The 27,342-nt window shown below is 40.3% G+C and overlaps 1 protein-coding gene and 2 long non-coding RNA genes across 4 annotated transcripts; 2 read left to right on the top strand and 1 right to left on the bottom strand.

Annotated features, from left to right (window-relative positions):
- The first annotated feature begins 16,670 nt into the window (after positions 1-16,670).
- Positions 16,671-17,441, top strand: LOC149162225 (uncharacterized). Its single transcript, XR_016261913.1, has 3 exons — positions 16,671-16,821; positions 16,990-17,071; positions 17,154-17,441. It is a non-coding gene; the product is annotated as an uncharacterized LOC149162225 (long non-coding RNA).
- Positions 17,442-19,153: 1,712 nt separating this feature from the next.
- On the bottom strand, positions 19,154-24,336 carry LOC149162224 (uncharacterized). The gene is made up of 8 exons (XM_089435122.1): positions 24,239-24,336; positions 23,947-23,952; positions 22,450-23,765; positions 21,738-22,197; positions 20,912-21,371; positions 20,464-20,818; positions 19,558-20,313; positions 19,154-19,245 (listed from the first exon to the last, which is right to left on the bottom strand). The coding sequence occupies exons 1-8, from the start codon at positions 24,334-24,336 to the stop codon at positions 19,154-19,156; spliced, it is 3,543 nt and encodes a 1,180-aa protein (XP_089291248.1).
- LOC149162223 (uncharacterized) lies at positions 24,333-25,269 on the top strand. 2 transcript variants are annotated; one of them, XR_016261911.1, is made up of 3 exons: positions 24,333-24,690; positions 24,818-24,899; positions 24,982-25,269. It is a non-coding gene; the product is annotated as an uncharacterized LOC149162223 (long non-coding RNA). The 2 variants fall into 2 exon arrangements; XR_016261912.1 differs by having other exon boundaries at positions 24,499-24,649.
- Positions 25,270-27,342: the final 2,073 nt, after the last annotated feature.

Here is a 27,342-nt window from a genome sequence, read left to right as displayed (position 1 = left end):
GGCCCTGAGAAGTATACATGGATGACGACATCAATATGACGTGACCATATAGTGGATATGCAAAATTTAGTTTTGGCATTTTTGAGGGCCTAATGGGAAAAGTGTGGGTGACACATGTCACCACTAGGTAAGCACCACATGGAGAGATGATTTCAGTGAGAAGTCATTTAAGAGATCAGTTTTTCTGAGGTTAGATTTTTCATAACAATCGTAAAAAAAATTTATTAAAAGTTTTGATTTAATGAATGAGCTTCTGATGCTGATTGATAGATGGTTGTGAGAGATCCAAAGAACCTAGAGAGGAGAGAAGACTTAGTACCTAAGTTCTATGGATCATGTCAGGTTGTGGATATCAGAACTCCGGTCTTAATTAATATTTAAAAAGTTTTGATGAAAGGTACTTCGATATGAAATGGAATTTGGTTATGAGGACTCAAAGAACCAAGGACGCAAAGCTGGGGTGAGCACCCAAATGTCAGTGACCATATCAGGGATGCAGATATCGGAACTACAATGTAAAAGGATATTTGGAAAATTTACAATGGAGGGATATTTTGATATTGACTGGAACATGGTCATGAGATATCCAAAGAACACAAAGAGTAGAGACAATTGAGAACCTAAGTGTTATAATGAATATCAAAGGAAGGAAACATTGTAACTTTGTCCCAATTTCAATTTGAAAAAACTTTCGATGAAAGGAGCTACGATGTGTTGAATGGTTTTTGGTCATGAGGACCCGAAGGAACCAATGAGAAAGCGCGATTAGAAAGGGAAATAAGCCCCTAATAGGAGCCCGAAAGCTTTAGCACCTAAGCGCAAAGCCACTAGTCATGCCTGATCCAGGCATATATTGGTGACCACCCGTCTATTCCACTTGGACCCCCACCATTGTTTCTTTTCAGTTTCCTTAATTGTAGCACAACTTAATATTTTTGGCATTTTTTGGGGTCGTAAACTTCTAGAGTCGTTTTGGGGGAATAAAAAACGTTTTTAGGGAAAATGGAGAGACCAAAAAAGTCCCAAATTAGTTTCCTAGTTTATTTTCATCTTTCTCTTCGATATCTTGAAAATGAGGTATTATGATAGCTAAATGTAGATCATATGCCAAAGTTACGACCCGAGGAAGTTGATGTACCAATTTTCCCAAATGGGTCCCACAGGTTTGGTGCTTCATCTCCTAAGGTTAGGTTTTTGGATGTTTATGGTTTTCCATTGTTTCTCAATAATATATAGGCCTTTGAGCCTCATTGTAACACAGTTCAGAGGCATGTAGAAACCACATCTCTTCTCAGAGATAAGCTACCATGGCACGAGCTAGTTTCTTTTTATTTTTGTACATAATGGTACTTAAGTTCTTTGATATTAATGAAATGAAGTTTTATTTCTGCCACGTCTCTGTGTATATGGGTATTTTTGTATTTTGTTGCATTCCTCCACAAATCTGGATCAGTGGTATCTGTTGGCATTATGGCACAGGTGTGACACTATGGTACAAGTGTTGTCCTTGATGACAACTCTCTCTGATGACAGATCTCAGTTCAGACTACAAGAATGAAGAGAAAATTCATATACGCAGGTTCATTAAGCTCAAGTCGCGTATACATGCAGGTTGGACTTTATAAAAGTGCGTATGCGTATACACGCACTTTCATGCAAAGAAAAGCGTGTATATGTTGGAAATCTTACCTTTGGTCCATGGCAGTTAGTCCTTGGAATTTGAACCTATGGTTTTGGACCATGGTATCTCGACAGACATGTTGATCCCTAGTATTGAAGTTGATGGTATTGGTTTATTATGGTTTTGGACCGTGGTATTGAGGAAGGCCTAAAACTATAAAAGAGGAAGGAGATCATGTGGCAGGAGATATCTGAATTATTGAATATCTGACATTGTGATAATCTGGAATATGGTGATTGGGTTATGGTGTAGATCTAGATCTGAATGAAGGTGGAACCTGAGCGCAAGAAGGATAAGGACTATTAATGGATCTAAATCTCAAGGCTTGAACATTGGTATCTCTGTATGATTTTGATCTGTTATATGTGGCGCACTCCTGATCTATAAATTTGGGCTATCTAATGTCTGAATTCTTAAAAGAATAAATTATCCTTTATAGATATGTACGCAGGTTCAGTGAATTGAAGGTGCGTATATACGTGTTTTCTGTGAATAAAAGATGCGCATATGCAGGTTGGGTGTGGTACAGAAGCGTATACTCGCAGGTTGATGAACAGTGAAGTAGTGTATATGTCTTGATTTATGTTCTAGCTGCTTCTGTTTTATTGCTACAGGGTTCTGGGTTCAGAATTGGTGTTTGATTACAGTTACTGTGCTTTGGGTTCAGTGATCAGAGAAGTGCTTAGTTGTTTTCAGCTTTTGATTGGTGAAAAGGAGTTTGGGTTATGCAGATATTATTGATGTTACTTGTGGATCCAGTCTGAAAATTAATGAAACGAGGTCTCTGAAAGCAAAGAGAAGGTTGCAGCCTTCTGCAGGTAGGAGCCTGCGTACTAGTATCTCAAGCTAGTACAAGAACTAAGGGGGTTGGAGTTCCCTTCCAGGAAAGCTGGAAAATGAGAGAGAGTTGTAGCTCTCTGCAGGTTGCAGCCTGCGTACTGGTAAAGTCTGCTCCAGTACAAGACATTGTAAAGAGAAGTTTCTAATTAAGAAGAAGATAGAGACGAATTGCAGCAGGGGGTTTTCACCCACATTGGGTTTCCTCCTTATATCTTGTGTTCTTGTGTGTGACTGTCGTTTGCTCTGCTTCACTGTTTCTGGTATTGTTTATGTGCATCTGAATCACAGATTAATAACTGACATCTGAAAGATAATTCAAATTATAAGTCTGATTTATATACGCTGGTTTCTTTATTTGTAGTTGTGTATATATGCGGTTTGTCTTAACTGAAGTAGCGTATATCATCTGGAATTTAAAAAGGAAATATTTGGCTTAATAATACTGATTCACGCCCCCTCTCAGTATTATTTCCAACAATTGGTATCAGAGCAGGTCCTTCAGAGAAGCTTGATCGCTTGAAGGAAGATCATTCATCATGAGCAACTACGAGAGGGAAGCATCAATCAGGCCTCCTATTTTTGATGGGACAAACTTCAATTATTGGAAGGTAAGAGTTACTGCCTATCTTCAATCTCTTGGTACAGAAGTTTGGGATATCATAGATACAGGCTACACTTTTCCTTCAACTACTCCTACAGATGCAGCCGAGAAGAAGAAATATGAAACAAATGCTAAAGCAGTCAATACTCTGCTAGGATGCTTATCTCAAACAGAATTCGTGAAGGTTATGCAATATAAATCTGCAAAAGAAATATGGGACAATATTGTCTTGAGCTACGAAGGAGATGAACAGGTAAAGCGTGCTAAACTTCAAACCCTCAGGATTCAATATGAAAATCTCAAAATGTATAATGATGAAAGTGTGGCTAACTATTTCCTTCGGGTAGATGAGATTGTTAATTGCATGAACAACTTGGGTGAAGAAATAAAAGAGGCTATTGTGGTTGAAAAAGTTCTAAGATCATTGTCCCCCAAGTTTGAATCTAAAGTGTCTGCAATAGAAGAAAAGGAAAATCTACGAACCCTTACTATGTCTCAGCTACACGGAATTCTAACTGCTTATGAAATGAGGAAAGGAGGTCCATCTGACAGGAGAGAAGCTGCCTTCAAGGCTTCAGGCAAAGGAGAGTACTATGAATCAAGACATGAGTCAGAAGAAGAAGAAGAATCAAATTTTGTCAGAAATCTTCAACGGGGTGCTGGACGGTTCAGAGGTAAGTTGCCCTTCAAATGCTTTGCTTGTGGAAGAGTGGGTCACTATGCTGCCAAATGTCCTCATAAGGATAAGATCGACAAGGGAAAGGAACCTATTAGATGGAACAAGAAACAGAACGCAAATAAGAAGAGCTACTACACTCATGAAGACAGTGATGGTCTATCAAATAGTGATGAAGATGAACGAGGTAATGACTATAAACTTTTAATGGCCTTTGAAGATGATGACTACATGGATGCTATAGATGTGGATAGCTTTTATGATGAAATTTCTAAACTCAAGACATGTATAGAAGAAAAGAATATGATCATTGATACTCTACAATTTCAAATAGATGAAAAGGAAAAATATCTTGAAAAGTTAGAAGGTGAAATTGTTGGCCTTAGAAAAGAGATTGAGAAAACAAAGGCTATTAATCTTAAGTTTGTCAAAGGATCTGAAACTCTGGATGAGATCATCAATGTACAACGTTCTCCACTAAACAAGACAGGTTTGGGGTATAATGGAGAAACTTCTCAAGCATCCACCTCAAAGAGTTATCTTGATGCAGCAAGAAGAAATGAGCAAAAGCACAATGGAGATCACCAGGTAAAGCAGGGACGATTTACATCAAGAACAAACAAAGACTATCAGGTAAACTAGGGGCAATCCTTCTTAAGGGTGAACAAAAGCTACTACCAGCCACAGGTAAAATCTTCTCAATTTGCTTCAAGAATGGATGAAAATAGAAATTACAATCATTTGGCTGGTAGATTTGATAACCGCAGAAGTTTCTTCAATGGACAATGCTTCTCTTTCCATAACTTTGGTCACAAAGCAACTCAATGTGTTGCATATAAAACAATCATGACTAGAGAAGCTCAAAAACACAGAAGTATGACATGAATTACAAAAAGGACCTATAACAACTTTTTGGCTCTTGAAAATGATGTTGAATGTTCTATTTGCAATAACTTTGGTCATGAAGATTCTGAATGCAGGAGCAGGTTTCTGCAAACAAAGGAACAAGCCTCAAGCACAAGAACATGGAGAATAAAGGAACCACAAACAGAAAGATGTGGGATAACCTTTTATGCAGAGGGACAAGAAAATCTATGGTACATTGACAATGGATGTTCGAAGCATATGACAGGTGATAAAGAAAAACTTGAATCATATTCTGCTCTAGAAAAAGGAAAGAAAGTTTCTTTTGGAAATGATACTCCTGCAACTATAAAAGGAAAAGGCACTGCTCAGTTAAAAGAAAAGGTTAAAGCTGGAAATGTTTTGTATGTTGATGGATTGAAGCATAATCTTCTAAGTGTCAGCCAGATGTGTGATCAAAGAACCGAGGTGATATTCAGATCAAATGGATGTCTTGTTCGTGATCTTGATACAGGTACAACAGTGATCAAAGGTAAAAGAACTCCAAATAATCTATACATATTTGAAGAAGGACAACAACAATGCTATCTGAGCAAGGATGATGAGCACTGGTTATGGCACCAGAGGTTGGGGCATCTAAGCTTTTCACAAATAAGGAAAGCATGCAAATATCAGGCAGTTCGTGGTCTTCCAGATATCAAATTTCCAGACAACACCATATGCAAATCATGTCAGTTTGGAAAGCAAACCAGAACTAACTTTCCGAAGAAGGAAGGATCAGCTAGCATGCCTCTTGAGCTAGTACATACAGATACATGTGGTCCATTAAGGAAAAGGACACCTCGAGGAGAAGAATACTTGATATTATTCATTGACGATTTCTCCAGGTTTGTCTGGTTAGGACTTATGAAGCACAAATATGAAGCATTCGAAAAATTCAAATCCTTTAAAGCCTTGGTTGAAAATGAATCAGGATACAAAATTAAGTGCCTCAGATCCGACAGAGGTGGGGAATTTACCTCAAATGAATTTTTCGATTTCTGTGAAGAACATGGGATAAGAAGAGAATTCTCTACAGCTAGAACTCCTCAGCAAAATGGAGTAGTGGAAAGAATGAACAGAACAGTCCAACAAATGGCTCGTGCTACGCTTGATGAGTCAGGAACTCCCGCAACTTTCTGGGGTGAAGCTGCATATGCTGCGGTTGTTATTCTCAACAAAACAAATGTCCGAGTGAACAGCACTCAAACTCCTCATGAGCTCTGATATGGAGAGACTCCTTCCGTAAGGCACTTCAAAATATTTGGGAGCAAATGCTATATTAAGAATATTGATGAGCAGCTTGGCAAACTTGAACCTAGAGCAGATGAAGGCATTCTTCTTGGTTATTCTCCCTACAACAAAGCATATAAGTGTTACAATAAAAGACTTGGAAGAATTGTTGACAGTATTGATGTAGTGGTTGATGAAAAAGGATACATCCCCAGGCAAGTAAATCATGAAAATATCGATGAGGATGAAGACTACTCTCCAAATCAGGCAGATGATGAAGAAGAACCCCAAGAGGCACCAGAAGAACAGATAAGGATAGAAGAAAAGACTCCATCCAGATATGTTCAGAAGAATCATCCAGAATCTCAAATTTTGGGAAAGAAAGAGGCAGGTATACAAACCAGAAGAACAATAGCAGAAGCTTCAAGCTATTTGGCATTGCTCTCTTCCACTGTACCGCAAAATGTAAAAGAAGCATGCAAAGATGAGTGTTGGGTTAAGGCAATGGATGAAGAGCTTGAGCAGATCGAAAAGAACAACACTTGGGAGTTGGTTCCTAGACCAAAAGACAAGAATGTCATAGGAACAAAATGGATCTTCAAGAACAAGTTGAATGAAAATGGGGAAGTTATTAGAAACAAGGCCAAGCTTGTTTGCAAAGGGTATGCTCAACAGGAAGGAATAGACTTTGAAGAAACTTTTGCTCCTGTTGCTAGACTTGAGGCCATCAGAATGTTCCTTGCCCTCTCTAGCTTTCAAAAATTCAAAGTTTTTCAAATGGACGTGAAGTCAGCCTTTTTGAATGGAGACTTAGAAGAAGAAGTATACATTGAGCAACCAGATGGCTTTATCCTTGGAAATGATCCAAATCTTGTATGCAAACTTAAAAAGGCTCTCTATGGGCTTAAACAAGCTCCAAGGGCTTGGTACTATCGGTTAGACAAATACCTTCATCAACAAGGATTTTCAAAAGGATCAACAGATAGAAATCTATATATAAAAATTGAAAATAACAAATTGCTAATACTTGTTGTGTATGTACATGATATCATCTTTGGGGGCAATGAAGAAGCCATGAGTCAAAGCTTTGCCTTGGTGATGCAGAAAGAATTCAAAATGTCATTACTTGGAGAATTCACATATTTTCTTGGATTGTAAATCCAACAAAATGAAGGCGGTATTTTCTTGTCTCAAACCAAGTACCTCAAGCAGATCTTGAAGAAGTATGGCATGGAAGACTCGAAACCAGTATGTACCCCCATGGTTACAGGATGCAACCTTAGTGCAAATGTTGAATCAGCAGCAGCACATCAACCAACCTATAGATCCATGATTGGGAGTTTGCTTTATTTGACAGGTACCCGACCAGATATTATGCATGCAGTTGGAATAGTTGGAAGGTTTCAGGAAAATCCAAAAGAAACTCATCTTCAGGCAGTGAAGAGAATCTTCAAGTACCTTCAAGGAACTCAAAACTATGGCTTATGGTATCCTAGAGATATAGATCTCACACTTCATGCTTACACAGATGCAGATTGGGCCGGAAGCGTGGATGACAGGAAGAGCACAAGTGGTGGTGCATTCTTTATGGGTTCCATATTAGTATCTTGGTTCAGCAAGAAACAGAGTTCGATTGCTTTATCTACAGCAGAAGCGGAATATGTGGCTGCTGCATCTTGCTGTACTCAACTCCTTTGGATTATGCAAACCTTGCAGGATTTTCAAATCACTTGTACTCCACCTATCTCTATCTTATGTGATAATACAAGTGCAATAAGCATTTCGAAGAACCCAGTCATGCATTCAAAAACCAAGCACATACTGATCAAGTATCACTTTCTTCGGGAACAAGTGTTGGAACAAAAGGTCAAATTGGAGTATGTTCCTTCTAAGGAACAAGTTGTTGATATACTCACCAAACCACTGCCCAGGGAAACCTTTGAATATCTCAGACAGAAGCTGGGAGTTGTTGATGCTTCATCATGTTGTTGAAGCTTGTCTGTGCAAAAGTTTATGTACGCGAGTTGGATGAGGGTAATCCGCGTACATACACTGATTTGTGCAGGTGCAGTCGCGTATATGGAGTTTTGAAGAAAATCAGCAAGGGCAGACTCTGGTTGAAGAGCATCTGATATGGGTCTGTCAGAGATCATCAGGCACAGGTTCAGGGGGAGCAATTAATCTTCTAATAATGCATTGTTGGCATTACCTTAGAAGTTCTTGGCTCTAGTACTCAAGCTGTTTTGGTTCAGGTGGATGAGCTGCAGAAAGGGATCAGAAGGAAAACTTGATTGCTAATATCGACAGTGATTGTCAGATGATAATTGTCATTGGTATTTTGCTTAGTCTTGTTATTTCATCTCTATGTCATGTATACATTTTTATCAAGGTCATATAACGGCCTATTTTGGTTTCCCCACTATGCCTGGGATGATTGATGCAATTGATTGTCATATGTGAATTTCTGTTGTATCTCCACTTGGTTGGATGGATGATCCCCACTTGGTTGGGTGATGGTTGTATATATTGAGTCTTTTGGTGATAGGAAGGTCCTTTATGATGTTTAAGTCATGGTTCTTCTTGAAGAACATCTTTTTGCAGATCTTGCCTTCAATCAAGAGGAGCATGTTCAACACAGCAGAGCAGAAATATCAGCATGAACTCAAGGGGAGCTCAGCCCTTTGCCCTTGATGACAAAGGGGGAGAATGACTTTGAGGAGGATCTTGGGGTTGCCATCAAGTCCAAAGGGGGAGATTGTTGGCATTATGGCACATGTATGACACTATGGTACAGGTGTTGTCCTTGATGGAAACTCTCTCTGATGACAGATCTCAGTTCAGACTACAAGAATGAAGAGAAAAATCATATACGCAGGTTCATTAAGCTCAAGTCGCATATACACGCAGGTTGGACTTAATAAAAGTGCGTATGCGTATACACACACTTTCATGCAAAGAAAAGCGCGTATATGATGGAAATCTTACCTTTGGTCCATGGCAGTTAGTCCTTGGAATTTGAACCTATGGTTTTGGACCATGGTATCTCGACAGACGTGTTGATCCCTAGTATTGAAGTTGATGGTATTGGTTTATTATGGTTTTGGACCGTGGTATTGAGGAAAGCCTAAAACTATAAAAGAGGAAGGAGATCATGTGGCAAGAGATATCTGAATTATTGAATATCTGACATTGTGATAGATCTGGAATATGGTGATTGGGTTATGGTGTAGATCTAGATCTGAATGAAGGTGGAACCTGAGCGCAAGAAGGATAAGGACTATTAATGGATCTAAATCTCAAGGCTTGAACATTGGTATCTCTGTATGATTTTGATCTGTTATATGTGGCGCACTCCTGATCTATAAATCTGGGCTATCTAATGTCTGAATGCTTAAAAGAATAAATTATCCTTTATAGATCTGTACTCAGGTTCAGTGAATTGAAGGTGCGTATATACGCGTTTTCTGTGAATAAAAGACGTGTATACGTAGGTTGGGTGTGGTACAGAAGTGTATACTCGCAGGTTGATGAACAGTGAAGTAGCGTATATGTCTTGATTTATGTTCTAGCTGCTTCTGTTTTATTGCTGTAGGGTTCTGGGTTCAGAATTGGTGTTTGATTACAATTACTGTGCTTTGGGTTCAGTGATCAGAGAAGTGCTTAGTTGTTTTCAGCTTTTGATTGGTAAAAAGGAGTTTGGGTTATGCAGAAATTATTGATGTTACTTGTGGATCCAGTCTGAAAATTAATGAAACGAGGTCTCTGAAAGCAAAGAGAAGGTTGCAGCCCTCTGCAGGTAGGAGCCTGCGTACTAGTATCTCAAGCTATTACAAGAACTAAGGGGGTTGGAGTTCCCTTCCAGGAAAGCTGGAAAACGAGAGAGAGTTGTAGCTCTCTGCAGGTTGCAGCCTGCGTACTGGTAAAGTCTGCTCCAGTACAAGACATTGTAAAGAGAAGTTTCTAATTAAAAAGAAGATAGAGACGAATTGTAGCAGGGGGTTTTCACCCACATTGGGTTTCCTCCTTATATCTTGTGTTCTTGTGTGTGACTATCTTCTGCTCTGCTTCACTGTTTCTGGTACTGTTTATGTGCATCTGAATCACAGATTGATAACTGACATCTGAAAGATAATTCAAATTATAAGTCTGATTTATATACGCTGGTTTCTTTATCTGTAGTTGCGTATATACGCAGGTTGTCTTAACTGAAGTAGCGTATATCATCTGGAATTTAAAAAGGAAATATTTGGCTTAATAATACTGATTCACCCCCCTCTCAGTATTATTTCCAACAATATCAGAGCAGTCTGCTCTTTATCTATTTTTCTTTGCATGTCCCCAACGAGGTAAGGGTATAAGGACTTACAACTCGATTTGGTTAAGACTTTTCAAGGTTGGCCTCACAAAACCTAATGACCTCACATGGAAGAAGAAACGAAAGATGATGGAGCAGGATATGCTTTCAAAACACTGCTCGAGGAAGCCCTAGAACAACAAAGGAACATGATGATGGATAACTTTTCCCAGATCCTTCGACGAATACCCACATGCGATGCATATTCATCGAGTAGACACTCTAGAGGTGCAAATCCTTTTAAGGTACAAATTAACTTTGATATTCCCATATTTCAGGGCCAGATAGATGTAAACATTGGAACAATATTTTTCTGTTCATGACTTTTCCAATTAGGAAATGTTTACTTTTTCACTTCTCAAAGTCGCCCCAAACGTCAAGGAGTGGTGGGAAACTTACTATGAACAAAAGGGCGAGAGGGAATCCTCACCATTTTCAGCCGCACCCACTTGGAATTCTTTCTGAGATGCCATTAAGGAACAATATTATCCTATCGGGAGCTATGAAGATAAATACATTAAGTAGACCACCCTATGACGGGGAAGGGACTAAGATGTGCCAGATTTTACAATTATATTCCATACCCTTTGCACGAAGCTGGGTATCAAGGATTCTGAGCAAGATTTGGTACTCAAGTACTGCGACTATCTACACAAGTACATCGAGGACGAGATGGAGTTCCTGGACATCTCCTCTCTTGGATGACGTACCAATACATTGTGAAGATTGAGAAGAAGAAGCAAGACTTTGGATCTACGAATCCAAAGCAAGGAAAAGGCGCCCCCAAACCACAGATAAAAGGACAAATCGAAGGCGGGGTGATCGAGGACAATCCATCGAAGCCGCAGGAAAAGAACAACACCACGAAGAAAAAGAAGGACATGGGAAAATGGTGTGAGTTCCATAAGAGCTCCAATCACAAAACAAGTGAGTGTCGGGCCATTGGTGGCTGAGTTGAAGGCTTCTGAATCAGATGCATGTTCCGACTCTAATTGGGAACTTGTAAAGGGGAATGAAAAAGGAAAGTAGATCATTGACGCAGAGCCTAGTGCTACTGTGGGCACCACTAAGATCTAGAAGAATGAGCCTGAAGATGGAGAGGAGGGGGACGCCTCTTCAACTCACAAATTTGGGTGAAGGGTTTTGCTTTGCAGTTCATTATCGACAGAGGGAGCTAAAAGAACCTCATTTCAGCATAGGGAGTGAAGAGGATGGGCCTATCGACTACAACACATACACAACCATACACCATTAGGTGGCTTCACCAAGGATGAGATCTCCATGTCAGCCAGTAGTGTCATCTTCCCTACAACATCAATCCCTTCACGAATGAGGTACTGTGCAATGTTGCTCCTCTTGAAGTTTGTGATTTATTATTAGGACAACCATACTTGTAGAAGCGACATGTTGTATATGAGTCTAGACCTCACTCTGTGATTATTACATTAGGCAGTAAGTTGTATAGGATACCGGAGGTAGCCTCACCTACCTCCATCTCTTTGATCACTGCAAAGAAATGCAATAAGATCATTTGCTAGACCATGAATTGCTTTTCCCTTATGATTCACCCTCAGGGTGAGAAGAAGGTTGTGGCCATGAATTCTAGATAGCGCTACTCTGAACAATAGTAGCAGATGGACAAGATCATGGAGGAGTACATGGACATTTTTGCCTCACCTACAGGGGTACCTCTACATTGTTAGGTTAAGAACTCCATCGATCTGACCCTGGGTACCCCGCTATCCAATGGACCAACCTATCGACGATTTCGTTTGTAGAAAGATGAGATCAAGAGGCAGATTTAGGATTTTTTGAAGGGCACATCAAGCAGGGCTCATCACCCAGTGGGAGCCTGATTGTATTGGTACAAAAGAAGGACAAGACTTGGAGACTCTATATTGACTATCGGGTGTTGAATAAGGTCACTCTTTGTAATAAGTACCCAATCCAATGGATTGATGACCTTCTGGACTAGCTCAATGGGGTCAAATATTTCAACAAGATTGAATTGAAGTCTAATTATCAACATGTGCCTATTGAACCCTCCAACATGTGGAAAAATGCCTTAAAATCTAAGGAGGGCTTTCTCAAATGGTTAGTCATGCCTTCCGAGTTAATGAATGCCCCCACAACCTTCATGATACTCATGGATGATATCTTGCGACCCTTCACCAATGCATTTGTGGTGGTATATTTAGATGACATCTTGATCTTGAGCTAATGTTGGGAAGAGCATCTCTACCATATTTGACAAGTCCTTCAAACCCTGCGACAACATAAGCTATGTGTCAATTTGGAGAAATGCAATTTGCATGAACCAGGTTCAGTATCTAGGGTACATCATTGACGAGCAGAGTGTGCATGTCGATCTAGCCAAGATACAAGTCATTCGGGATTGACCAACCCTAATGACTCTAACAGAGCTCTGAAACTTTCTCGGTCTTGCCAATTTATATCACAGGTTCATGTTGGGGTTCTCTCACATCACTTGGCCTTTAATTCAAGCCACCAAGGGAGGAGTGAAAGCAAAGTTCTTTTGGTACGATTCCCAATAGGTGATGCTTTCCAGGTTGAAGCATCGCCTCTTCTCTGCACCAGTTCTCACACTACTGGAACTGCAACAACCATTTGAGACCGAGACAGATGCCTTCGGCAACATTATTTGTACATTTCTTACTCAGCAGGGACATCTATTGGCATATCACAGTGAGACATTTTCAAACACATTTCTTCAAGTTTTGCACTCAAAAAATAGGTTTTCACCTCAAGATATTTGATCTGTCTCTGGGCTTGATAGATCCTAAGTTAAGATGGATCTAGTCTAGCCACTATAACATTCAAAAACACAATTTAAACAATAAAAGCTTACATGTTGTTCTATGTTACTCTAAAATAAGTTTTCACCTAAAGAAATTTGATCACTCTTGGTTTATGTTAGATCTGTGTTGGGCCAAGATGGATGCAAGGGAAGAAGCTCAACCAAGCACGGATGAAAGAGGAGGCTCCAACTTGTCCAAAATGTGCATATGCTCGTGGGAGACCACCACCACTGGTTCCCATAATTGACACTAGAAAGATCGAAGTTGTGGCATCCCTGTTATTACCACCTTATGTATTTCCAGATTATTCTTCTCATATGCCTCCAACTACATTCTTGTTGACTGTCTTTGTGAGCCTATAGTGGTGCAAGAGGATTTTCTCTTCTTCTTTTATGCTTGCTGACATCCTCGACCGAGGCTCAACTAGCCTCCCCTTGCATCCGTGCTTGACCTATCTTCTTCCCTTTTCCGGTATGGATGCCAAGGTCTAGGTTCCACAACCATTCCACTCCCACCACCCTCCAAATTGGTGCTTCGATGCGGTGACATGCACACACCACACGTTGACACCCACCCATCTCCTATTTCGCTTGGAATCTTCCCTTAAACTACCAGAACCTTGAAAACCACCAAATCCAACAGATGGTCTAACTTCCTAAACGCAGCCGCATCGGTAAGAAAAACCTACCACCGAGTGCAAGGAACTTCACCGCCGAATCCTATTCACACCCAAGCCAGGCCACCCAACATTATTTCACCCCTACAAAGCACAACACCACCAACTGAGATGCCCATTGACAGAAACCTGCCAAAGACCACACACTTTTGCACCTGTAGGTCAAGGAGCCACAATGTACCACAAACCAGATGCAACCAGAGGAAATTGCGGTAGATGCCTCACCAATTCCCCTCTGATACTTAGCTCAACTCGACCAAAGCTTTGAGGAATGGACCATGCGATAAAGCCTCGGATAAACCACAATTCATTCAAGCCATTAGTTGAGAGCCATCGACAAATTGGACTTCAAAGGCTCGTACGGTCTCGAGGACACCACAAAGAATACAAGAATCGATAAAAATATGAGGAGCCAAAGGCTCCCTTCTGCAACCATATGCCACCCCTCTCGCAATCTAAAACATGGCATGTCACCTATTCACACCTCCAATAAACATCAACTAGGCATGAATGTGGCTTCAGGCGCCTCTGTGAGACACACACCCCGAACTGTCATCGCCATAACATCATTACAAAACCCATCGATCGCTGTATGAGACCCATCTCCCACATCTCTCCCCATAAATGCGTTGAAGCACCGATGGAAGGTTTTGCACGAGCTTGTTGCTTCATGCCTTGCTAAGCATCCCATTTGACTGCCATTAGCATGGGGAGTTTAAGGGGAGGCCATGCATAACCCCCTACATCCTTAGATTATCCACCCAAAATGAGGTATTTTAGCATTACTGTTAAAATTATTTATGATTTAATTTAGATCTTGAAAATTGAAAATTATTCACAAAATTTGTTGGGATTGAAATTTGAAAAGTATTCATAATATATGTTTGAACTTCAACGTTGAGAAAAATCTTTATTAATTTCTTAACGAAAACAATTTAAATATATAATCATTAAAATTGTTTGGACTGTCATTATCTCATCTTAATAGAGACATGAAGCAAAGTCAACCATACCGATTGGATGTCCAAATCCGCAATCCCAAATTTTCCCATGCAGATCCTTGCTTTTTCTTTTCCTGGTCTAGTGTATTCATATAGTGGTGACTTGTTTGCAGATTTACTATTCAGTTCAAGTGTCTGTTCTGTAAAGTTGTTTGCAGTTCTCTGCTCTCTTTACCCAAATTAACAGTAGAGCAGCGTGTTGAAATTTGCTTCTAAAAACAAGATTGGAAGCAAAGTGTCGGACATCGGGACCTGCATTGAGAGTGGATTTTCAACTAACACTATTTAAACAATTTCATATTGGTTTTAGCGAACACAAGTAAGAATTTCCATAAAATCATATTAAAGGAACCATTGATGAGTGACCCAAAAAAAAATTAATATCATGCCAATTGTCCTATCCTTGCCTAGTGGACCAACTTTTTTTATAGCTTGACTAATAAATGAAACACAATGGAAGGTTGGAAAAAGGTAGTTGATACACTAGCTAAGGCCGGAGCAGCTTTGGGATTTGAAATTTGAATCGAAACAGTAAGTCTAAATATTATCGTTCTCACAACAGTTGGATAACTTCGAACATCCAATTGAATATTGAAAATTTCCAGCATGATCTCATGGATGCAGCTGAAAAAAAAGGACCTCATATTTCTTAGATATCATAAGTACATCTCCAATAAATTTATATGATGAATTCAACTAATACAATTTTTAAAGTTCAACAGAATTCAAATATTCTAGCTGTTTATCGTTTTAACTTTTCTGTTCATCCATTTTATCCAGGCAAGTTACTGTACAGACATATGGTAATTGTTTGTACTTTCAATTTATCACGAGACACCGTCATAAGTTTGGGGAATTATCTCATGACGTATAGTCTTTTTAAAATTTTGGAACGGTTTGGAAACTGGGAGAGGCAAAAGGTTTCAATGCAAATATGATCAGGTTATTCAGTCAATAATGCGAACCCAAGGCCAATTACGTGCAATTTACAGAAGTTGTTTTTGTGTAATTCTTTTTGGAATTTGGCAAAAATATGTGAGGTGAAATTTTGATTTGTGTTATTTAAACTGGTTTTTTCATTGTATATATGGATTGAGCACCCTAAAAAACCTTATGACACTTAGATTGTGCAGGATTACCCATCAAACTTATGATTTCAGTAAATTCCTGTTGGATTTTAGAAAAACTAGACCTGAAAAACTCACCAAAAAAACTTCCAAAATCCCACTAAAAACAACTTCCAATTCAAATTCAAGACTGTCACACTCCACTTGTAATAATAGAAATTTTTTTTTTTTATTATTGTTAAACAACTATTTACCAGGTCCTTATACCTGTACCTACATCACAGAATAGATAAGCAATAATACAAATGATCACAAAGTATCTTACGCAATAATACATTTGATTATGCATCTTTTAAATATTATACTAAACACCTACATAATGTGTTTACGGTTGTCTGTACCACATATCCATGCATATCTTTTTCTGGTTGCGCAATCCACAGGAATAATGGTATTGACTATATTTATGTTTTACAAGTTACACACACGACACGCTACAGGTTAATGAGACCCACTAATTGTTAACCACGTCACGCTCTAAGTATGAGGGTCAGCTCACTCGGCATTCATTACTCGCTTAAAGTCTCCACTCCCGAGAGACCTCGAACTTGCTGTTTCTTGTCCGGATTCTGGCGAGGTTGATGCATCTTTGGCCATGTGTTTTGATCAACGATCAGATGTCACCAGCCCATGTGACACACGGTACTTTACAGTATGTTGCCTGGCTAGACCGCTCAACCCCAGAGCCACATGGAAGGTCACCGGCTATCTGACGGTGAAGACGTCCTCTTCCAGATCAACGGCTTCCAGGGCGCCACGAGACGGTAACCACAGGCTTGATATATATAAAGATTTCCGTCTTTGGCGTTTGTTAAACTTCATTTCCATAATTTTCAGTGTATGGACAGAGCGCGGCTCTTGAATGTTCTTCCATGGTTTCACAGGTCTTCGGCCTCCCTCAGACGTGAAGGTATGAGTTCTGATCTGCATCTACTCTATTTGTATGCTCAGGTATTGATGAATGTTCGTTTTGGCCCCATTACGGTTCTCTGAGATTTTTACAGCTGTATTTCAATCTCGGTTCCACTACTCCATGCTTCTCTGTATATGTTAACAGGGTTTGTGTGTTGTTGCACAGGTGGAATCTACCCCTTCGACTGGACCGGTGAGGATACTCCTCACGGAGTCGAAGCTACCTCTGCCGCTAAACGACGATTACGGTAAGAACCTTGAGGCTTAGCTCTGGCTACCGATTACTTCTTGCACCTCGGATCTGTGCTAAGAGATCATTCTCTTTGACAGGGACGGCGGGTTTGCTCAACTCTGCCTGAGGCCTGCTAGCTATAGGATTTATTTCATTAACCTATAGACTTTTTCCGTTAACTTTAATGAGGTATTTGCTGGTTCTACAGAACGCAGCTCTGGTCTGATGCTATTTTATGGCTCTTAACCCGTAAGGGTTTGACTTGATGGTTTCACTTTGTATAGATGTACTGTGATAATGATTTCAGGGCTATAATATGTTTTGCATTACTGAGAGCCTTCGCTCTTCCACCTATTTAATTTGATGAGTATTTCAAGTTGAACGCATCTGCGTATTTTATACAGTTTCCTTGCTACGATTTATTGTCTTTGCTGGTTAAATGATATGATTTCTTTATGATACCCGGCTCGATGCCTCAGCCAGTCAAGCGTGAGCCATGGCTCGGCATGAGGGGTCTCATCGCAGCGGGTATCTATGATTCACCGGCTTAAGGTTGCATGTTGTTCATGGTTTCCATGGCCGGCCTCAGCTTCCTACTTACCTTTCATCGATATTTCTAATAAATAACAGAATGAGTATCGGCAATGTATGAATATATTGACATTTCTGGAATTCGTTTTCTTTCAGATATTCTAGTGAGTATAATAATGTCATTTTTCCCAGATGATTATACTATCTTCAAGAAATAATGTAATTTCTTTTTTTTTAACTTTTGTTATACAGTTAGAAGTTATCTCTGTCTCATATTCGGCCACGGCCACTCTTGTAATGATGCTGGGCATACATGAGTTCTCGGGGGTTTGTTTCCTTATATTTTCTTACAGAATATCTGAGTCTTTCGGCCGACTATAAGTTGTAGAACTATACTCCAGGGTTTTACCCTGTTAAAATTATCATGACTTGTATACTTCACTGTTTCCGTTATTTAGTTAAAGTTTCTCGGTCTGCATGTGACACTACTCCCTTCTAGAATAGGTTTACTCGCATTTCCTTCATTCTGTTTCATATACACAGGGATTTAATTATAATACCATACAAACTCATATCTGTACATATCTTGACGGTTCCAGTTTTTCTTGGAATATCGTATTATGTTACCTAACTCATATCCGACTAAACAGAGTACTGTTCCAGAGAAGTCTTACATAGTAGATACAATCTTTAAGGTAATACTGATAAGGGTTTCAATAGAGTATTATACTCGCAAACTCTACCTATCTCACTTACACAGTAAACCGGGTCTACTCTCTAGGCTGGAGTTGATACTCGTAATGTCATAAAACATCTAAATTATTTTCTGACAATATTCCATAATAAAATACAGTTATTGTTCAGCATATCTACACTGCTTTTCTGTACAGCATTAACAGTAAACAGTTCAACTTTTCATAGTTACATAAGCATGAAGCCTTACCTGCTTCTGTGCCAAACCTCTTGTAATGCTTGTCAATCCTCCCGTCCGTAGGAAGTCTTCACTACTTCCACCCCCAAGCACTTGCAGGTCCTACTCGACCGCAATGTCACTGGACTTTGCCAGTCAACGCTATCTGGTCCTCACCAGACGTAGCGTGCACAGGAAAATATTTGTTTTTCCATTTCTGCTATCTGATCCTTACCAGCATAGCTCTCCTTTCTTTTTTCCTTTCTGCCATCTGATTTTTCCCCCCCACCAGACTTGGCATCTTTCCCCTTTCCTTAGGGTTTCAACTACCTCCAGGTAGTTAGGGTAACTGATTTCCCAGTTACTAACTAGGGTTAATCATAACTCAATTCCACATGATATCAACACACATGTCTTTTTATTAATCCAAAAACATTAACAACACAATTACACATTTTAAATAAAGTCTTTGTATCATAATTACTTCCCTAGTTACCAGCATTTACTTTTCACAAGGGGTGTTACATCTTCCCCCCCTGAAAGTCGACATCGTCCCGATGTTGCTGCTCATTTAAAAACAGTCTGGGATAAGTATCCCTCATTAATTGTTCGTCTTCCCAGGTGGCCTCTTCAGGCCCAAAGTGCTGCCACTGCACTTTAACCTGGCTGATGACCTTTCTCCGCAGCTCTACCCTTCTCTGATCTAATATGTTCACCGGTTCGACCAGGAACTCTCCTTCCGGTTCCACCTGAAACAAATAACAATTAAATCAGTTGCTTTCCTTAGTCTTTCGTTTCAGTTTACATTTGATGACAGACTTTCTTTACCTGAATGTCCTGCCAACTTATAATATGCTTAGGGTCGTACACATATTTCTTTAAAACAGATATATGGAAGACATTGTGAACCCTTATATGGCTGGGTAGGGCGAGCTGATAAGCTACTGGCCCTACTCGCGCCAGAATTTGGAATGGTCCACAAAAGCGTGGTGCCAATTTGGCACATGCACTCCATTGAAGAGTACTCTTCCTAGCTCGAATTCTGATGTATACATGCTCACCAACTTGATATTCTTTAAATGTTCTCTTCCGGTCTGCAAAGTTTTTCTGCCTATCCTGTGCCATTTTTAGATTAGCTCGGACCCTTTTTACCATGACCTCCATTTCTTCCAGCATTTCAGGTCCAAGCAGGAGTTTGTCCTCCGGTCCACCCCAACTGGAGGGTGTACGGCACTTCCGGCCATACAAAATTTCGAATGGGCTCATCTTCAAAGATGAGTGGTAGCCGTTATTATAAGCGAATTCTACTAAGTGTAGATATTCCTCCCACCGTGCAGGTTGTTGCATCACATAAGACCTCAACATGTCCTCCAGCATTTGATTTACCCGCTCCGTCTGTCCGTCGGTTTGCGGATGGTATGCGGTGCTGAAACTCAATTGAGTTCCTAATCCTTCAAATAAGGTTCTCCAGAAAGCTGAGGTAAACTTAACATCCCGGTCGGATATTATTACCTTTGGCAACCCATGAAGTTTAAATATGTTTTGCATGAAAACGTTTGCGATTTGAGCTGCGCGGTAAGTTGATTGAACTGGTATAAAGTGGGCTGACTTGCTGAGTTTGTCCACCACTACCATTATTGAGTCATTACCTTTTTTTGTTTTCGGCAATCCGGTGATAAAGTCCATGGTTATGGTCTCCCATTTCCATTCTGGTATGGGTATTGGTTGTAGCAGTCCCGCTGGATGCTGATGCTCAGCTTTCACTTGCTGACATTCCAAACAGCGCGCCAGATATTCTATCACATCTTTCTTCATGCCTGGCCAGTAATACTCCTTTCTTAGTGAGGTGATTAATTTCTGGTACCCAGGATGCCCTGCATAGGGGCTTCTATGATTTTCATCCAGAATCTTTTCCTTGATAACGCTCTGATTGGGTATGTAAATTTTCTTCTGATAACATAACATACCGGCTGCGTTCAAGGTATAACCTTGTTGTACTGAATGGGCATCTGAATTTTGCACCAAGTGTCTCTTTTGCATATAGATCTGATCTTGTGTCGCAGCCTCCTCGATTTCTTGGTTAAGAGTGGACCATCCTTGGCTAATGCCAATCTCATAAATGCAATGTACTTTTCGACTAAGTGCATCAGCAACTCTGTTCTCTTTACCCTTTAGGTGCTTAATTTCAAAATCGAAATTTCCTAGAAAGTCCACCCATCTTGCCTGTCTTGCGTTTAAGGTGGGTTGACTAAAGTAATTAGTCAAACTGTGATGATCTGTCATCAGCAAGAATTTCCTCCCTATTAAGTAATGCCGCCACATCTTCAAGGCATGGATCACAGCTGTTAATTCCAGATCATAGGCAGAATATTTCTGCTCATGTTCTTTCAATTTTCTGGATTCATACGCAATCACCTTGCCTTCCTGCATTAGTACTCCACCCACGCCCTCTTTGCTGGCATCCGTACAAACAACATATTCCTTTTCGGGATTTGCCACACACAATACAGGAGCTGTAGTAAGTAGATGCTTGAGCTGTTCAAAGCTCCGTTGACAGTCTGCTGTCCACCTAAATGCTTTTCCTTTCTTTTGCAAGGAGGTAATAGGGTAAGCAACTCTCGAAAAACCCTCTACAAACCGCCGGTAGTATCCAGCCAATCCCATAAAAGATCGAATGTCTGCTACATCCTTGGGTGTAGGCCACTCCATTATAGTTTTAATCTTTTCGGGGTCCACCGCTATACCTTCTTTTGTAATAATGTGACCCAAATACTGGATCTGCTCTTTATAAAAATCACATTTGCTGAATTTTCCATACAGCTGGTGCTCCCGTAATGTCTGTAACACTATCCTCAAATGTTCCTCATGCTCTTTCCTATTCCGGGAATAAATAAGTATGTCATCAATAAAGATTAATACGAATTTATCCAAGTATTGATGGAATACACTGTTCATTAAACACATAAATGTTGCAGGCGCATTAGTCAACCCAAAAGGTAGTACTACAAACTCGTAATGTCCGTAACGAGTACGAAAAGCAGTTTTGGCTATGTCCTCGTCCTTTATCCTGATTTGGTGGTATCCCGACCTCAAATCGATTTTTGAGAAAATGGTCGCCCCATTCACTTGATCAAACAGCTCATCAATGCGGGGTAAGGGATATTTGTTTTTGACTGTTAGTTTATTCAGCTGTCTGTAATCTATGCACATTCGTAGAGTCCCATCCTTCTTCCTCACAAACAGCACAGGTGCTCCCCAAGGAGAGACACTGGGACGGATATATTTCTTCTCTAGCAACTCTTGCAGCTGCATTTTCAATTCAGTCAATTCTGGCACACTCATCCGGTAGGGTGCTCGGGATATTGGGGCTGCTCCGGGTATCAGCTCAATAGTGAAATCCAAATCCCTTCTGGGTGGCAGCCCCGGAATTTCCTCAGGGAATACATCTGCAAATTCCTGCACTACAGGTATATCCTTAACAGTTGCAGCCTTATCCATTGAATCTGCAAACCCCACTTGCACTGCATAAATCTGACACTTGTTCCGGATACATTTCACCAGCTGAGAGGCTGTAATAGGACGAATCTGAACTGGTTTCTGAATGCCTTGGATTTCCTTTCCCATACCCAGCTCATCCCTATACGAAACGGTTTTTGTTTTGCAATTAATGATAGACCATCGTCTTTCCAACCAGTCCATTCCTATCAGCACGTCATAGGAACCAAGAGGGAGTACATTTAACTCAGTGGTTATGATTTGGCCAGCTAACTTTAATGGACAATTGCTGACTTTGGTTGAAACTCTTCTTTTGGTACCAGTGGCCAGTTGTACTAGCCAAGGACTTTTAAATTTAGTGGTTTGCAAACCACAGCTTTCTACCACTTTAGGACTTATATAGCTTAAAGTAGCTCCTGGGTCTACTAAAACAGAAACAGCTCGGTCAAAGATCTTACCTTCAAACTCAATCATAGTTGGTTGGTAGTCAGCTTGCCGATCTTCCAGTGCTGCATTTATTCTGGGCATGGATCGGGCCACATCTCCCACCGTGGAAGCTTCGTAAATTTGAGATAGCTGATCGCTATCCTTTCGATGAGGGCAGTTTCTGATGTAATGGGGTCCTCCACAGCCCCAACACTGAACAGGTGGTCGGGCAGCACCTTCAGGATCCAATCTAACTTGCTGCTCACTGAATTTAGAATCTGCAGGAGGTTTGAGTCTGCTTTGAGTTCTGGTTGAATTTTTAGCACCGGCATTCTTTGAAAATCCCTTCTGAAAATTACTGCGTGCTCCTTTACTGCCCGAAGGTATTCTGCTGCTTCGTTTATCGGTCCAACGCCTTCCGGGATTTTCTCCTTTGGATTTATTTTGCTGATAACACAGTCTTGCCTTTCGAATAGCTTCATCCATAGTTTTTGGATTGTCGAATTCTATCCTTTCCCGCATTGTAAAGGGTAGACTACTAACAAATCTTTGCACTTTAGCCTTTTCTTCACGAATATAGGGCACATAGCGGAGCAGGGAGGTAAACTTGGTTACAAACTCATCAATAGTTTGCTGTCCCAGTCGTAAATCGTGAAATTCTCGCGCTTTTTCATCATAAAATCGCTCTGTCAGGTATTTTTCTTTAAAATACCCCTGAAACCTTTCCCATGTCACATCCTGTTCACTTATTCCCCGCACCATTTTGACTTCTTCCCACCACAGCGTGGCTTTGGATTGCAACTGGAATATAGCCAATCTTGCCTTAAGATGATGGTCGTATTCGTACACTTGGAAGTACTTATTCATGTTAATTAGCCAGGCTTCAGCAGCTTCCTCAGATTCTCCGTCAAAATGAGGTGGCTTAATCTTCCGGAATTCCCCATGTAATTCCTTCCGGGGTCTTTTTGGGGTCTGGTATTCAGAGGCGTTAACAGACTTTTCTCCTCTGTCTTCTGCTTCCTCCGGTTCAGTATGATAACTTTGTTCATCTGCTATGGGTGCTTGTTCCGGCCTTGGATGTGATTGTTGCGGATGTTGTTTGTCAGACAAGCTCTTCAGGATCCTCTCCTGTTCCACGTTCAATCTGGCGTTATCTTCACGCAGCTGGGCCATTTCCTCTTTTAGTTCCTGCAATGTTCTCAGTAGTGTGGAATCGGTGGTGCGTCCTGCTGCTCCCAGCTGCACCCAAAACTCAGAATTGCCCTGAGGTTGTTCCACATTATCCGGAGGTTCCGGATTCCCATAAGGAGCACTGCTTGCTCTCCTCATTTTGCTTTTGCTTCTGCTTCTGCACAGCTCATTATACAATTTTAGTTTACCATAATCTGATTATACTTCTAACAAAAACTCCCAAAGGTCACAGAGTTGTGAACCTTGAGCTCTGATACCAATTTGTCACACTCCACTTGTAATAATAGAAATTTTTTTTTTTTATTATTGTTAAACAACTATTTACCAGGTCCTTATACCTGTACCTACATCACAGAATAGATAAGCAATAATACAAATGATCACAAAGTATCTTACGCAATAATACATTTGATTATGCATCTTTTAAATATTATACTAAACACCTACATAATGTGTTTACGGTTGTCTGTACCACATATCCATGCATATCTTTTTCTGGTTGCGCAATCCACAGGAATAATGGTATTGACTATATTTATGTTTTACAAGTTACACACACGACACGCTACAGGTTAATGAGACCCACTAATTGTTAACCACGTCACGCTCTAAGTATGAGGGTCAGCTCACTCGGCATTCATTACTCGCTTAAAGTCTCCACTCCCGAGAGACCTCGAACTTGCTGTTTCTTGTCCGGATTCTGGCGAGGTTGATGCATCTTTGGCCATGTGTTTTGATCAACGATCAGATGTCACCAGCCCATGTGACACACGGTACTTTACAGTATGTTGCCTGGCTAGACCGCTCAACCCCAGAGCCACATGGAAGGTCACCGGCTATCTGACGGTGAAGACGTCCTCTTCCAGATCAACGGCTTCCAGGGCGCCACGAGACGGTAACCACAGGCTTGATATATATAAAGATTTCCGTCTTTGGCGTTTGTTAAACTTCATTTCCATAATTTTCAGTGTATGGACAGAGCGCGGCTCTTGAATGTTCTTCCATGGTTTCACAGGTCTTCGGCCTCCCTCAGACGTGAAGGTATGAGTTCTGATCTGCATCTACTCTATTTGTATGCTCAGGTATTGATGAATGTTCGTTTTGGCCCCATTACGGTTCTCTGAGATTTTTACAGCTGTATTTCAATCTCGGTTCCACTACTCCATGCTTCTCTGTATATGTTAACAGGGTTTGTGTGTTGTTGCACAGGTGGAATCTACCCCTTCGACTGGACCGGTGAGGATACTCCTCACGGAGTCGAAGCTACCTCTGCCGCTAAACGACGATTACGGTAAGAACCTTGAGGCTTAGCTCTGGCTACCGATTACTTCTTGCACCTCGGATCTGTGCTAAGAGATCATTCTCTTTGACAGGGACGGCGGGTTTGCTCAACTCTGCCTGAGGCCTGCTAGCTATAGGATTTATTTCATTAACCTATAGACTTTTTCCGTTAACTTTAATGAGGTATTTGCTGGTTCTACAGAACGCAGCTCTGGTCTGATGCTATTTTATGGCTCTTAACCCGTAAGGGTTTGACTTGATGGTTTCACTTTGTATAGATGTACTGTGATAATGATTTCAGGGCTATAATATGTTTTGCATTACTGAGAGCCTTCGCTCTTCCACCTATTTAATTTGATGAGTATTTCAAGTTGAACGCATCTGCGTATTTTATACAGTTTCCTTGCTACGATTTATTGTCTTTGCTGGTTAAATGATATGATTTCTTTATGATACCCGGCTCGATGCCTCAGCCAGTCAAGCGTGAGCCATGGCTCGGCATGAGGGGTCTCATCGCAGCGGGTATCTATGATTCACCGGCTTAAGGTTGCATGTTGTTCATGGTTTCCATGGCCGGCCTCAGCTTCCTACTTACCTTTCATCGATATTTCTAATAAATAACAGAATGAGTATCGGCAATGTATGAATATATTGACATTTCTGGAATTCGTTTTCTTTCAGATATTCTAGTGAGTATAATAATGTCATTTTTCCCAGATGATTATACTATCTTCAAGAAATAATGTAATTTCTTTTTTTTAACTTTTGTTATACAGTCAGATGTTATCTCTGTCTCATATTCGGCCACGGCCACTCTTGTAATGATGCTGGGCATACATGAGTTCTCGGGGGTTTGTTTCCTTATATTTTCTTACAGAATATCTGAGTCTTTCGGCCGACTATAAGTTGTAGAACTATACTCCAGGGTTTTACCCTGTTAAAATTATCATGACTTGTATACTTCACTGTTTCCGTTATTTAGTTAAAGTTTCTCGGTCTGCATGTGACACTACTCCCTTCTAGAATAGGTTTACTCGCATTTCCTTCATTCTGTTTCATATACACAGGGATTTAATTATAATACCATACAAACTCATGTCTGTACATATCTTGACGGTTCCAGTTTTTCTTGGAATATCGTATTATGTTACCTAACTCATATCCGACTAAACAGAGTACTGTTCCAGAGAAGTCTTACATAGTAGATACAATCTTTAAGGTAATACTGATAAGGGTTTCAATAGAGTATTATACTCGCAAACTCTACCTATCTCACTTACACAGTAAACCGGGTCTACTCTCTAGGCTGGAGTTGATACTCGTAATGTCATAAAACATCTAAATTATTTTCTGACAATATTCCATAATAAAATACAGTTATTGTTCAGCATATCTACACTGCTTTTCTGTACAGCATTAACAGTAAACAGTTCAACTTTTCATAGTTACATAAGCATGAAGCCTTACCTGCTTCTGTGCCAAACCTCTTGTAATGCTTGTCAATCCTCCCGTCCGTAGGAAGTCTTCACTACTTCCACCCCCAAGCACTTGCAGGTCCTACTCGACCGCAATGTCACTGGACTTTGCCAGTCAACGCTATCTGGTCCTCACCAGACGTAGCGTGCACAGGAAAATATTTGTTTTTCCATTTCTGCTATCTGATCCTTACCAGCATAGCTCTCCTTTCTTTTTTCCTTTCTGCCATCTGATTTTCCCCCCCACCAGACTTGGCATCTTTCCCCTTTCCTTAGGGTTTCAACTACCTCCAGGTAGTTAGGGTAACTGATTTCCCAGTTACTAACTAGGGTTAATCATAACTCAATTCCACATGATATCAACACACATGTCTTTTTATTAATCCAAAAACATTAACAACACAATTACACATTTTAAATAAAGTCTTTGTATCATAATTACTTCCCTAGTTACCAGCATTTACTTTTCACAAGGGGTGTTACAAAGACCAATGCAGTGGTTTGGTGTATGGGCCAGGGGAAGCCCTGGGTCACCGGAGGACCAAGCAACGAGGTTTGGCAATAAATTGAACTCAAAGTTACAATAATTTTGAAGCCTCGCTGGGTTTTGAATTTGCAAATATAACTTGATATTCAGTTATTTCTGGTTTAAAACCTAGTGCTGGCTGAAGTAATTTTTAATTTGAATTTGCACTGCACCTCGAATCCAAATAGAAAAAAAAGTCAAATACATATAAAGTCTCTTGTTTATAAAACAAATATCACATAAAGTCTCTTTGTTGTAAAGCGAACATCTCATATACTTGTATCAAATTAGTGATCTTCATTTATTGACCAGATTTTATGTGAAGATGTTTAAGTGGAAGTCTATCACCTTCTCTCAGGAAAGGAAGATCATAGAAAAGTTGTTCATAATAAAGAACTACCATTTTGTTCGAGAAGGGTGGAAAAAGGTTCTTCATGATAAGGTGAAAACTT

The sequence above is a fragment of the Pinus tabuliformis genome, chromosome 5_2 (genome assembly GCF_031772625.1).
Source record: "Pinus tabuliformis cultivar Carrire ecotype Pingquan chromosome 5_2, CPIR1, whole genome shotgun sequence".
In the NCBI taxonomy this organism is placed as follows: Eukaryota; Viridiplantae; Streptophyta; class Pinopsida; order Pinales; family Pinaceae; genus Pinus; species Pinus tabuliformis.
Note: the sequence above shows the minus strand (reverse complement) of the source record. Positions and strands in the feature narration are given on the sequence as shown.